At 40.8% G+C, this 13,434-nt stretch overlaps 1 protein-coding gene across 3 annotated transcripts in view; it reads right to left on the reverse strand.

Annotated features, from left to right (window-relative positions):
- SEMA3D (semaphorin 3D) overlaps positions 1 to 13,434 on the reverse strand; it is a 151,915-nt gene that overhangs the window by 81,059 nt on the left and 57,422 nt on the right. For all 3 annotated transcript variants that reach the window (XM_075427988.1, XM_075427987.1, XM_075427989.1), the window contains exon 3: positions 6,066 to 6,226. In XM_075427988.1, coding sequence (XP_075284103.1) covers positions 6,066 to 6,226 — 161 coding nt within the window. The remainder of the gene's footprint in view (positions 1 to 6,065; positions 6,227 to 13,434) is intronic.

The raw sequence follows: 13,434 nt of genomic DNA on the forward strand, positions 1-13,434 counted from the left end.
GCATGGTGGTGGGAATAAGATATGGGGATTGATTCAGCATGATTTAAAACACTGTGAGAAGTGCCAGTGGCAGTATAAAGCACTCTTTATTTTCACAGTGCTGTCACACTGAATGAAACGCACTGGAAATCAGAGGGAACTAACAGCGGTGTATTTGGATGACGCACTCACAGACCTTTGGTAGCTTACATTTGGCAGGTGGCAGGTAGAGTGAAACCTCTTATTACAGTCATATAGGCTTTTTATATTGAATCTCTGAGACAAAGCGAGACCTCCATGTGCCACAGTTCTCCGCTGAAACTGTGATCCATTCTTCAGCACAGCTTAAGAAGTAGCCAGTGCTTTCTGTATTTAAGGGTCTTCTGAAAAATGCATTTTCATGTGTATGTTATGAGCACATGCGAAAGCTTAAAGAAAATGAACCAGGTGTTGATTTTATTTACACCTGACTAAATCTTGAAAGGCTTCAATGCTCTTACACTTAATTTTCCACACTACAGCCACAGAAGACTTCTGATTGCCGTCTGTTTCTCCTAAAAGGAAACCGTATACCAGGATTTTTAGGGTAAATGGTAATGCTCCTGACATGTTTATCACTGCAGACTGAAGACAAATCCTACCTTTGAAAAAGTCAAATTTCAATATGAGCAAATGTTTTCAGAGAGCAGGACACTGGCGGTTCTTTATACCTAAACATATGGGTAAAATATAAAAATGACAGCGGATGTTTATGGAAACATAATTTATGGCAACAATGCAAAAGGAAATAACAGAGACACTCTCTTCCACCTAGGATTGCTGTCATTCTGGTTACATACAGCTTTCTTCACGTCTTGCCCCTGTCTGCTGTTTTATGTCAGTAAACACTCTTTGAAAGCTTCCGCCTTGTCTGCACAGGTGCCTAAATTTAAGTCTATTAAAAGATCCTATAGACTCCAAAAGATTTTGAGAGGTTCAAAACAAGAGTTACATAGCTCAGTGATGAGAGTCCTCCAAGCGCTGGCAAGAACAAAGTGGTCACCTCTGTCTCTGGAAGTCCATAACCTGAAGCACCATTATAGCTGCTTCTCACATTCTTCCTTCAGTGCACGCCACTGACCATCTTCAGGGACAGGACACTCACCTATATGGTTACCCTTAGAACCAGCCTGGTTTTGTTGTAGATGATAGATAAGATGGTTTCTATTTCTATCCATTTTGGGAGGAAGGGAAATGCTTTAAAATAGGTGGAAAGGAGTGTCTTATGAACTGCAACACCCAGAAAAGTTTCCTTTGTTTCAAAAGCAGAGCCATCAGCATGCATTTACACCTGGGAACTAATTCCCTACATGTGGAGGGTCAAACCCTGCCCCTGACCAATCTCAGCCTCACCTCACTCCTTTTTGTAAAACTTTTTCTATTCACAGAGACTGAGAACAAACAAATATGATGCCAGATGGACTCACGTTCATCCTCCTCCAGTTCCTCCGTGTTTATTCTAGATTTTCCCAGTCCTCCTGCCTTCACTTCCAGAAATTTAGATATCAGTAGTGGTTTCCATGTGACTCTTTGGCCTTTGCTGATGTCTCCTAGAAAGGCTCCTTCTTCTGACAGGTCAAGAAAAATTCACCCTCGGACAGTCTACATCTATTGCTAACAGACAGGAAGATAAATTCATTTGACATATAGAATAAGCTGCACCTATTTGTTTAGGAAGGACCAGTCTTGGTGTTACTGTGTTTCAAGGCTGCAATAAACATCTTGGGCTCTGTGTGTGTTCCCACATCTCTGGCTTGACGGCAAGGACCAAAGCCTCCCTCCAGCACGGCTAAATTCCCACCAGGTTCATTCCTAATGGAGATGATGCTTATACAGACTGACAGGAAGTTTTCCAGCGCAATGAAGGTAGTGCAGGTTTACATAAAGATGCATTTATATTTGTATCTATGTTCCCCTTTCTGCAGAGATGGGTGAGTCACACTGCAAATATCACCCAGTGACTGGCATATGACCCCACCTGGACTGTTGGTAAACACAGCAGTTATAGAAAGGTGCAGAATTTCTTTCAGCTATTTCATAAGCATTTACCCAGCTGATGTATATAGGCATACACATTTTTTGCTGTGAAATAAAGATAAAAATCAATAGAAGAGGGCATTAAAGGATAAGTCACAAGACAGCTGCACCTGGTCATGTAAAAAAAAAAATAGTAGCAACTACAAGCTAAGGATGCTCCGAGCGATGATAATTTGTGACCCTGTGCCAATACACATTAGGGCAGATGAAAACAACTTGTTCTAAAGCTGCTATTGGGGATCTGTCATGTTTATCTGTTTGGCCCACATGTGGCTGTGTCTTCTAGCACTGACAGCTCCTGCAGGTTGGCAGTTTTTCAAAAGCTTGTCAGCCCCTGATAGCATTCCTATTCCTGCAGAGATGGGTGGGTCGCGCTGCGGATTATACGGTGATAATAGTGCTGACATATAACCCTGCTTGCACTGTTAGTGAGCACAGGGCTTACAGAAAGGTGCACCATTTCTTTGCAGCTATTTCATAAGTGTTTACCCAGCTGACAACATTTTGTATTTAGAATTTATATAGTTTAAAGAGTGAAATAACAAAGGCTTTAGACAAACTTACAAGAAAGCTCTATGTACCAAAGTAACCTTTCCAGCAGGATCTCTGAGCTTAGAATTCCTATAGAATTTCTTCTACAGCTTTCCAGTCTCTCATGCTATTAAACATGTTTGTTTGTTTTACACTGCACCTCTATTGGTTAAGGCATAGCTGTCTTCACGTTTATTGTCTACACTTGCAGCGTCCTGATAAATGTAGGTTGCTGCTCTTTTCTGCTTTCTTTTGCTGAACATCTTTATTTTACTCATAGGAAGGAAAAACAAATCCTCCGGTTTATAAAGAGCTTACAACACCTGTCAGGGGTCTAAGGCTTTTTCAAGAAAAGACTGGCATTGGATAGCACTATTGCTGCAATAGGAGCTAGAGGCTTCTGTTCAGGACAAGTTCATAACAACTATATGCCTGCTATAGAGAGATGATTATCCCTTGCTAAGCTTTAGCTATTTGTAGTGCGCAACTTTCTGCATTTGTCTTTCATTCTGAAGGACTTTTCTGTTACACTACCATACTTAGTGTTGTTTTATAATAAGGTTTGCAAGCACCAGAAACTGGATAGATTTTTTTCAAGCTGCCAGCTAAGGAAGTTTTCAACCAATTACACAATAAATTGAATAAAAACTACAATGAATTAAGAAATTGGAACTCCAGAAGAGCTATTGATTTATTTTGTCAGGAAAAATATACCAGGAAATTGATCATAACAATATATCTAGGTTAAATTAAGTAATTTAGGTGAAAAAAGGAAGCTATGAAATTATATATATGTATACATTAAAGGGAAAAAGATACAATGCTTTGGATATTTCTTTGAATACTATTCCAGAAATATCTGAATACAGAGCATCAGACTCTGCAACATAATCTTGCCAAGTTATTATAGCCACAGCTGAAGATTTTCTGAGAGCAAATTTTTTGGGATCCTGGTTTGGCTTTTTGGTGTATCAGCAGTTCCTAATACAGCAAATATCTGAAATTGAGAGCTTTTTTAAAGCAACCTGAATCTACTCTGTATAGAGCATTCTATAGTTCATGTTCATTTTTGTTATAAAGAAAGAAAAACCCCAAAGTATGCACCATCTTGCATTCTACTTTCAAAGCTCTCACATGTCTCTTAACTGCCTCAACTTGTTGTTTTTTAACCCTCCTCTCTTAAAGTCATTTATAAATACATCATTTTTAGGCAGAGATTTCATACTCTAATCAATTACTTCTCGTTTTGGTGGCTGCGTATAAGCAGATATATTTTTTTTTCCAGACAACTCTTACTCCAGAGGAGTACAAAGGACACACTTCAGACCCTTGTAGTCCCGACATGTGTGGTTTCCCCGCACCGGGGAAGCCTGGAAGCGAGCCGCCTGGCCCGGCGCCAACCCAGACCACGGTCAGTCTAAACAGAGCGCCGGCAAACGCTGCTTTCTGACACTTCGCTGCTACTGGAAAGTATCCTTTAGTACTGAAACCTCATCAGTGACTGAGATTTATACACTGCTTCTCATGCAGCTTCCTTCACCTCATCTCTTCCCTCGCCAAACGCATTTCTATTAGCCCAGCACAGACAAACCAAAGGCAAATGCTTTGTGATATCATCTCATGCTACCTGGGCATTTACCCAAGAGGAGAACTTTATAAAGTTGCTGAATGCCCACAGAGATCTTGGAAATCAACACAGCAGGATGCTTTGCAAAGCTTTTCAGTTTTGGTTATTTAAATATACTTTTCTTCAGTGTTTTGTCTGAAAAGTTAAAGATGGTCTGAATAGTTAAACTAAGAATTAGAAGTATTTGAGCCTATAGACAATAATTTCTTTAGTCCAGATATGCGAATGGTTACAAATTTTGTTCCCTTCTTTCAGATTACCACAGATATGCAGCCATACATTCTCTATTCAGTTTACCAATGCAAATTTTCATTCCAATCCAAAGGGAATCTTTGCTCTACAATATCTCTGTTAAATCACACTGTCTGACTGCACACAAGTTCTCCTGGCTCAGTATGTGTTCTGCTCTTCTTGGAAAGCACAACATCCGTAATAATCGGTGGTGGTTTGGCTAAAGTAAAAATGTTACCAGCTTGGACAGAGGGGTGGACCACGCAGCGTGCTACCGCCTCCAGAAAGCTCTGAACTAATCAAGCTCCATGGAACATGATGGGAGGTGACAGCACTCAGTATCTCTCAGGAGGTAAGCAGCATCCCACAGAAACAGAAATCTGCCTTTCACACAAACAAAAATTGTTTTCAACCGAAAGTCTATGCCAGAAGTCATTCTGTAGTCTGAAAATCTGCAGTATGAATAATGCTGTTATTAATGTAATATCCTGAGGAGGCACCGGGATTTGAGTAAATACTGAGAGGACAGATTCTAGTTAAGTGTTTGATAAAGCATCCCAGAGAAGAAATTTCCTGAAATGCTCAGCCTGAGTTTTAAAGAAACTGGCATATGGAGCATTGCAGAAGTCAAACTCAGAAACAAGATATTCAGCCTGCTACTATATCTCTTGTATACCATGACCGCAAGTGTTGCACTCAGACATGTGGGGCTAAGTAGTCTCCTGTTACACCTGCTAAGCCCCTGCACTGCAGTTGTATTAATTCAGGGTCAGTTACCTCTTCAGAGCCGACAGTAGAACACAGTAATTTAAAACCTCCTTCTGGTGCTTAAAGAAAATATCAAACACAGCTGAGAATTTAAATTTTCCTCAGTAAGTAGCATATCTGGAAGAAGCATGAAAACCATTTACATGTGTGTTCTTGTGCAAGCATCTGTTTTTACATGTAGCAGTCAATTGTGCTTACAAAACCTCCAGTTAATCATGTATGCTAGAAATACTGAAGGCTAAGTTGCCATCTTATTATCTGGAGTTAACACATTGTCACAGGGCATGGGAAAGGAGTACAGTAGATCCCAGTGGAAGCTTCTCCTATCACTAGTAATTCTAGATATTAAAGCCAATGTTAGTATTAAAACTGCCACTAACATTTTTACTGTAATTTAAACTATTCAAATTTCCTTTGCTCTGTTTAGTGTCACATTAATATAATCCCAGTGATGCCAGGAAGCAAGGAAAGACCTCTCTTCAGTTTATCTTCTTTCCAATGATTTTATTTGAGAAGGGTGACCATGACCAGAGAAATTAAGATGCAAACACACCGAGCTGCATTTTTACCTTTTTACTGATATTTTGGTACTACTTTCATGTACTGCAGGACTCCTCCAGGTAGTGGACCTCTTGCAGGACATCAGTCTCACAGGAGGTCACATACCATGAGAAAATCGATTTATTAAGACAATCTGTATAGCTATGGGAGGTGAGATTATCAAATCTTAGTACATAGTGTTGCACAATGAATCTGCCAGTTGCACAGTGAAGCAGGGAGGGAAAAAATATTAAAAAGAGAAAAAGGAACAAAATTAAACTTAGGAGATGAACGCTACAGAAAATAAACTGACCTTTTTTACATTTTTGTTTAAATCAACCAAGTTGAGCAGGAAGATGTGGTCTTTAGCCCCGATTAGCAGCCGGCCCCTCTCCTCATCTAGCAGCAGGGTTCGAAAATCAAGACCCTCTGTTGAGCCCAGGAATGGGATGCAGCTGTTTGAAAGCAGCAAGTCTGTGGGAAAATGAAGAAAATCTTTATAACCAAAATGTTTGCATATGACTCATTGGTGTCTTTTATAAATATATGCAACCAGCATGGAGCATGCCGGTGAGACAATTGCAGTCTTAGAGCATGTCTTTCCAGGGTCATAATACAGTTCCTGTTAACCTTCGTTTTGTTTTCAGTTTTTTACTTCCAAATTGGGTAATATTTACTTTCACAAAACATTTATTTGTTTGAAATTTTCCTAATAACTTCTGTCTTTGACATAAAGGGATCACATCCTTTGACAGAAATTAGAAACAAAAAAATGACAGACCTTTGCAAAATATGTGCTATACCTTTCCTTGATTGTAAGAAATCTAATGTATTTTTATATCATAATACTCATGGATACACATAATCAAGGATCAATATCTCACCATATTTGGTGCTTTACATATAAAACTGCAGAGATCAGTGCCAGAAAGAATAGTTAGGAGCAGGAAACAGTGGCTAGATATGGCAGGTATAATAGGCTTACAGAATGGTTTGAGTTGGAAGGGACATTCAAAGCTCATCTAGTTCAACCCCCCTGCCATAGACAGGGACATTTTTCACTAGATCAGCTTGTTCAACCCCATGCAGCCTGATCTGATGGGACATCCACAACTACTCCGGACAACCTGTGCGATTGTCTCACTGCCCTCATAGTAAAGAACTTCTTCCTTTTGTCCAGTCTAAATCTAACCTTTTCATTTCAAAACCATTGCCCCCTGTCCTGTCACTACAGACCCTGGTAAAAAGTCTTTCTCCATCGTTCTTATAAGCTCCCTTTACATGCCGAAAAGCCACAATAAGGCCTTCTCTTCTGCTGGCTGAACAACCCCAACTCTCTCAACCCTTCTTCACAGGAGATGTGTTTCAGCCCTCTGACTGTTTTCATGGCCCTCCTCTGGACCCACTCCAACAGGTCCATGTCTTGCTTGTACTGGGGATCCCAGAACTGCACGTAGTACTGCAGGTGGGGTCTCATGAGAGCAGAGTAGAGGGGCAGAATCACCTCCCTCAACCTGCTGGCCAATCTTGATGCAGCCCATGGTACGACTGGTTTTCTGGGCTGTGAGCGGACATTGTCGGCTCATGGCCAGCTTTTCATCCATCAGTAACCCCAAGTCCTTCTCTGCAGGGTGGCTCTCAATCTGTTCGTCACCCAGTCTGTACTGATATTAAGGATTGTCTAATACTATTGTTTAATATTAAGTTCTTCTGGCAGTATAGAGAATTGCTATGGTTAAAATTTCAATTACTATCATTTTAACTGAGATTAGAATCAACAACTACTGAGCAGAGGTATATCCCTAGGGCATAGTACTGAAATCAAGGCAATATAGAGGCTTATTAAGGGGAGCATCCAACAGCAACTCCTCTAACGTCCTGAGGTCTTGCCTTACAGAGTGGCAATGGATGACTGTTCCTGCATGGTTGCCCTCTCTGCAGAGGAAATCTTCCCGATTAAAAGCACAAATATGACACTTAAGGTTTAGTGTGATTTAATGCGGCTTCCAATACCTTTCAAAAGGTAATTAAGAAAAACATGTTTCTTTATGAAACTAATGAAAGAATCTATGCTTCTCCTGCAAAAAAGCTAAAAGTCTGTAAAGTAAAAAGTCTGTAACCTTTTGCTTAAATAAGACTCTGTGGACATAATTCTGGATGAGGGCATAAACAACGTATAGAAAAGAGCACAATGAGAGTTTAGTCTTGTTGGGTAGTCATTAATTTGGGGAGAACGAATATAAACATATGAATCAGTTCTTCCACAAGAAAGCCCTCCAAGCAAAATTATCCAGAAACCTTGGTACAGAAAAGTAAATCTTGCATTTAACTGAACATAAAATTAAGGGTATTTCCTCCTTCCTGGCACTGGATGGACAATGTATCCTTCCTTTCAATGTCACTCTAATCTTCAAAAAGGGCAAGAAGGAGGACCCAGGGAACTACAGGCCGGTCAGCCTCATCTCCATCCTGGGAAAGGTGATGGAGCAGCTTATCCTGGAGGCCATCATCAAGCAAGTGGAAAAAAAGAAGGTTATCAGGAGTAGTCAGCATGGATTCACCAAGGGGAAATCATACCTGACCAATCTAATATCTTTCTACGATGACATGACTGGCTGGGTAGATGAAGGGAGAGCCGTGGATGTTGTCTACCTAGACTTCAGCAAGGCTTTCAACACAGTCTCCCATGATATCCTCCTAGCGAAGCTGAGGAAGTGTGGGCTGGATGAGTGGTCGGTGAAGTGGACAGAGAACTGGCTGAATGGCAGAACTCAGAGGGTTGTCATCAGCAGCGCTGAGTCTAGTTGGAGGCTGGTAACAAGTGGTGTCCCCCAGGGGTCAGTACTGGGCCCAGTCTTGTTTAACTTCTTTATCAGCGACCTGGATGAAGAGTTAGAATGTACCCTCGGCAAGTTTGCTGATGACACCAAACTGGGAGGTGTGGTAGATACACCAGAAGGCTGTGCTGCCATTCAGCGTGACCTGGATAGGCTGGAAAGCTGGGCAGAGAGGAACCTGATGAGGTTCAACAAAGCCAAATGCAGGGTCCTGCACCTGGGGAGGAACAACCCCATGCACCAGTACAGGCTTGGGGTGGACCTGCTGGAGAGCAGCTCTGTGGAGAGGGACCTGGGTGTCCTGGTGGACGACAGGTTAACCATGAGCCAGCAGTGTGCCCTGGCTGCCAAGAAGGCCAATGGGATCCTGGGGTGCATCAAGAAGAGTGTGGCCAGCAGGACGAGGGAGGTTCTCCTTCCCCTCTACACTGCCCTGGTGAGGCCTCATCTGGAGTACTGTGTCCAGTTCTGGGCTCCCCAGTTCAAGAAAGATGAAGAGCTACTGGAGAGAGTCCAGCGGAGGGCTACAAGGATGATGAGGGGACTGGAACATCTCCGCTACGAGGAGAGGTTGAGGGAGCTGGGCTTGTTCAGCCTGAAGAAGAGAAGGCTGCGAGGGGACCTAATAAATGCTTATAAATATCTGAAGGGTGGGTGTCAGGAGGATGGGGCCAAGCTCTTTTCAGTGGTGCCCAGTGACAGTACAAGGGGCAATGGGCACAAACTGAAGCACAGGAAGTTCCGTCTGAACATGAGGAAGAACTTCTTCCCTCTGAGGGTGACGAAGCACTGGCACAGGCTGCCCAGGGAGGTTGTGGAGTGTCCTTCTCTGGAGATATTCAAGACCCGCCTGGACAAGGTCCTGTGCAGCCTGCTGTAGGTGACCCTGCTTCGACAGGAGGGTTGGACTAGATGACCCACAGAGGTCCCTTCCAACCCCTACTATTCTGTGATTCTCTGATTCTGTGATTCCTGCTAGAGAGGCCAGACTCACAGCACAAATTTTTTACGCGTCTTGACCATTATGAAAACCAGGGCCAGTGTTTTGCAGAGTAACCCCTGAAGAAAATAAAGAGAAAAAAAAAATGCCCCAAACTTCTTTCTCCAATATCTCTCACAAAACATGTGACAGGCAAAACAAAGATTAAGTCCTGTTTCTGGCTAATAAACAGCACTGTGGGAGAAAAAATATTTTATCATTATTAATCTGACTACCTGGTACATAATTATGACAATTATTCTTTGGCTCAGTCACTTCTACTTAAGCTCGTGTGGTTTTGTCTGGCTTACTGCTGGATGTTATTACAGTATAGTCTGAAAACAAATTGTCTTGTATTGCAGCTCCTATTCCCCTAGGTGAGATTTATTTGGCAGTACTTTGGAAAAAATCTTACTTCACATTGAAAAATTAAATCCAACATTAAGTACCACACTGCTTTACACCAGCACTGTCCTATATTTTGCAAAGGCAAAGATGTCAAGGTCTTTTTTTTCCTACATTAGTAACACTTTAAAAGTCCTGCCTATTAATTGACAGCAAGATCACTTAGGAACAACTTCTGGATAGCATGGTACTATGAAAACCGCAGTCCCATTCAATTATTTCTTAGACTAGAGCTGGTTGATGAATCGCCTGGCTGAACAATAGCAAGTCAGTGTAATAAATAAATGCAAACTTTAAAAATGAATAAGAAAAACTCTCTAAACACCGAACTTCTGAAGCTTAGCTTACTCCACTAGCGTGTTTTCACCAGATAAGAAATAAAGATGTACTCCTTCTGACAGTCGTTGTTACTGGATTCTCTGATACAGGAGAGCCACTTCTAGTGAGACTCTATTAATTTTTGTGTGTGATGTAGATGTGTCTTCATTAAATTCCATACCCCATACAAATCTCCTCCCTTGTTTTTTTCTGACTCAGAATTCTTGGTACTGGATATGATGGAGCTGTTTGTTGGGAAAGGGTTCTCTGGTACTGATCACAGCATGGCAGGAAGTTTTGGCTCCCTTGGGCTATCCAAATTCTTCTCACTTGATCTCTAAAATATTGTTTATCAGCTGAGCATTGCTGGAGCACATAATTTCTGAGTAATCATCTTTCACTTCTCCACCCATGACATAAGAGCTGGCTGCATTACTAAATTATCTGATACATTGTATGTAATAATAAATGCCTCATAAATTCTGCAGTCTAGATTAAATCCCTCTTTAACGGTTCTATGTCCCAATTAGTAGATAAGATGGAGGGAAGAAGAGGAATACAGGATCACAACATCTAGTAATTAGTCATCCATAGGCATTAAGATGAATAAACAGAAGTGATTCATGAATTTCACAGGCTACTGTATTACAGCAATCCATATCACCCTCTGTTGCTTTCAAATATCTTCTAACGACAAGCTTCCAGTCCCATCACAGCGCTCGCCTGTGGGACATGGGTAACTAAGATGCAGAACTTGAGGGAAAATTCCTTCTCATCTCCAGCTGTAGGAATTCGATCTGAGTAAGGATAAATGATACGTTTGTGCAAATGCTCTAAAACCCTTTCATTACTTAGAGTCATGCAATGCATGGGCCTTTGCAAGTGTGACACTTGCCAGAATATGTAGATCTGATTCTCCACATGCCTGAAAGGAGATGACTGCCACTGCTCTTCACTTCCCATTTCTTTCTTATTTGGAAGGAATGATCTCTGTAGAGGCCATCCCAAAAGGACATTTGTCATCTATTGCTTAACACTTCTAGTATTTCTCAGTAAAGAACCACCTAGGACAGCTACAACGGGGAGGGAAAAAGCTGTCTCATGACTGAAACGCCCAAGCGGGAATGAGCCCTGTCTGGTGCCTTATACAGTCATTTGTTTCACTGCATCATAAGGAAAACATCTGTAAAATGTTCCAGATTGAAATGACAGCATTGCACACTGATTTCTTACTGACACAAATGACAACACAAGATGCAAAGTGCTGAAAAAATCAGGTTTGGTCAGTAATTTAGTAACTATTGAAAAGAGCTTGGAAATAAGACGCTGAACATGGCCACTGATAAGATTAAAACTGAAATACAACCTAATAAAATTTGTCAAGTAAACATTAACATAGAATTGATTAAATTACAGCCAAATTAATCATTGTTCTCACTCCATAAAAGCAAAATAATCTGATCTTATGGGTTGACATTGCACTTCACAGTGACATATAGTTAATATCACCAAGGATATTACACAGGAAAAACCTACTATGAAAAGCACATTTGCCCAATGATTTTCAAACTTAGAGCAAGTTGTTGATTTGAATCACTGCTTGTCTGTAGTCAGGCTAATATAGAAACAGCATTCTTTCAATGCTTGGAAACAAAGCTAGTTACAGGGATGGTCTTTCACGAGTACATGTTCAGTACTCATTTTTCAGTCTACACTTGCGATTTTACTGAAAATTAAATACTTTTTTCCAGTCTGGCGACTAAATGAATATTCAGCAAACTTCCTTTCTGGGTTAATATTTCACTGCTGAGTGGTAGAAACTGGAATAGTGGCTGGTTTTTATTCATTTACAAAATTACCTCAGTGGACTTGGCTCACAACGGCATGATCGCTGCTTACTTAAATAGCCTCCAGCAGCAGAGTCATGGCATAAAGACTTTGAATGAAAAAGTGTCCTTCTATTCTGGCAATATGTATTTACATTCATACAGCATATCTAGACTTCTTGGCCTCAAGTCACACAAGTGGTGACCGTGCTGCCATTCCTTGACTCCAGTGTGGTGTAAGCATGCCGCAACCTGAAAGCCCTTGACCAAGACTCAGAATTGCCTTTGTGGCCAGTCACAGACACTTTTGTAATGAAAAGCCATGCCTAAACTGGCAGAAAGTGAACTCTTCAACTTGTTTCAAAAGAGCTACCATCTAATGACACCTTTGAAGGACTCTGACTTTAAAGGGTGTGTATGTATAATCCTGTAATTTTCATATACAGTAAAAAACAAATGTCCTATCATTTTCTTCTAGATAGAAGCAAGTCCTTTCATGTGCTGGAAAATACCTGTGACAATTTACATGGCTGTCATGTGAATCCTCAACTAAATTTCGGGGATAAAGAAATTTCAACATAGCATGAATACAGCAATTTCTTTAATTCCTAAAGTATTCTGAGTTTAAAAGATCCAATTGACCACAGATGTATTTGTATGAAGGGAAAGAGAATAGTTCCCATCTACTTAACCAATCCTTACTACATATTAAAAGAATCAAGTTATATTTTGTTTAGCTGCATCTCACCATGGACAATGATGATTTGTTGTGCATGCCATGTGGCTCTCATTGCTATAGAATGAATTTTATTTTGCCTAGAGGAAAATGTCATATTAGTGGTACAGCAGGACCTTTCCAAAAGGAGATGGATTACTGGAAACAGAGAGAACATGATTTCTTGTTGGCACAATATTGTGTCAAAATCTTGGTTCTCTTAGGTAGTCCCCAAGCCACCTCATACTACACCACATATTATGGGGTTAGGCACTTCTATTCCTTTTTCAGGACTGAATAGATCTCCAGGAGGGTATTACACTCTAGGAAAGTGACACAAGAAAGAGAACTTTTCCAAAGATTGCTCCAAAATTCAGGAACAGTCTGATGCATGACATAAGATATTTCAGGGTATTTTCACATCAAGCTGCAGGCACTTCTATAGGTCTGCTCAACAACCAGAAAAATAAACATTTCCCACATGTATCTTCACAAATACTTATTGATAGAGGTCAAATCTGTCAGTGTTTTACAGCCCAGAAAAATCGTAATTAAAGTAGCTCCATTATGCACTATGCTTCTCAAACCATCATTACAGACAA

Source organism: Opisthocomus hoazin, chromosome 8, assembly GCF_030867145.1.
Source record: "Opisthocomus hoazin isolate bOpiHoa1 chromosome 8, bOpiHoa1.hap1, whole genome shotgun sequence".
NCBI lineage: Eukaryota > Metazoa > Chordata > Aves > Opisthocomiformes > Opisthocomidae > Opisthocomus > Opisthocomus hoazin.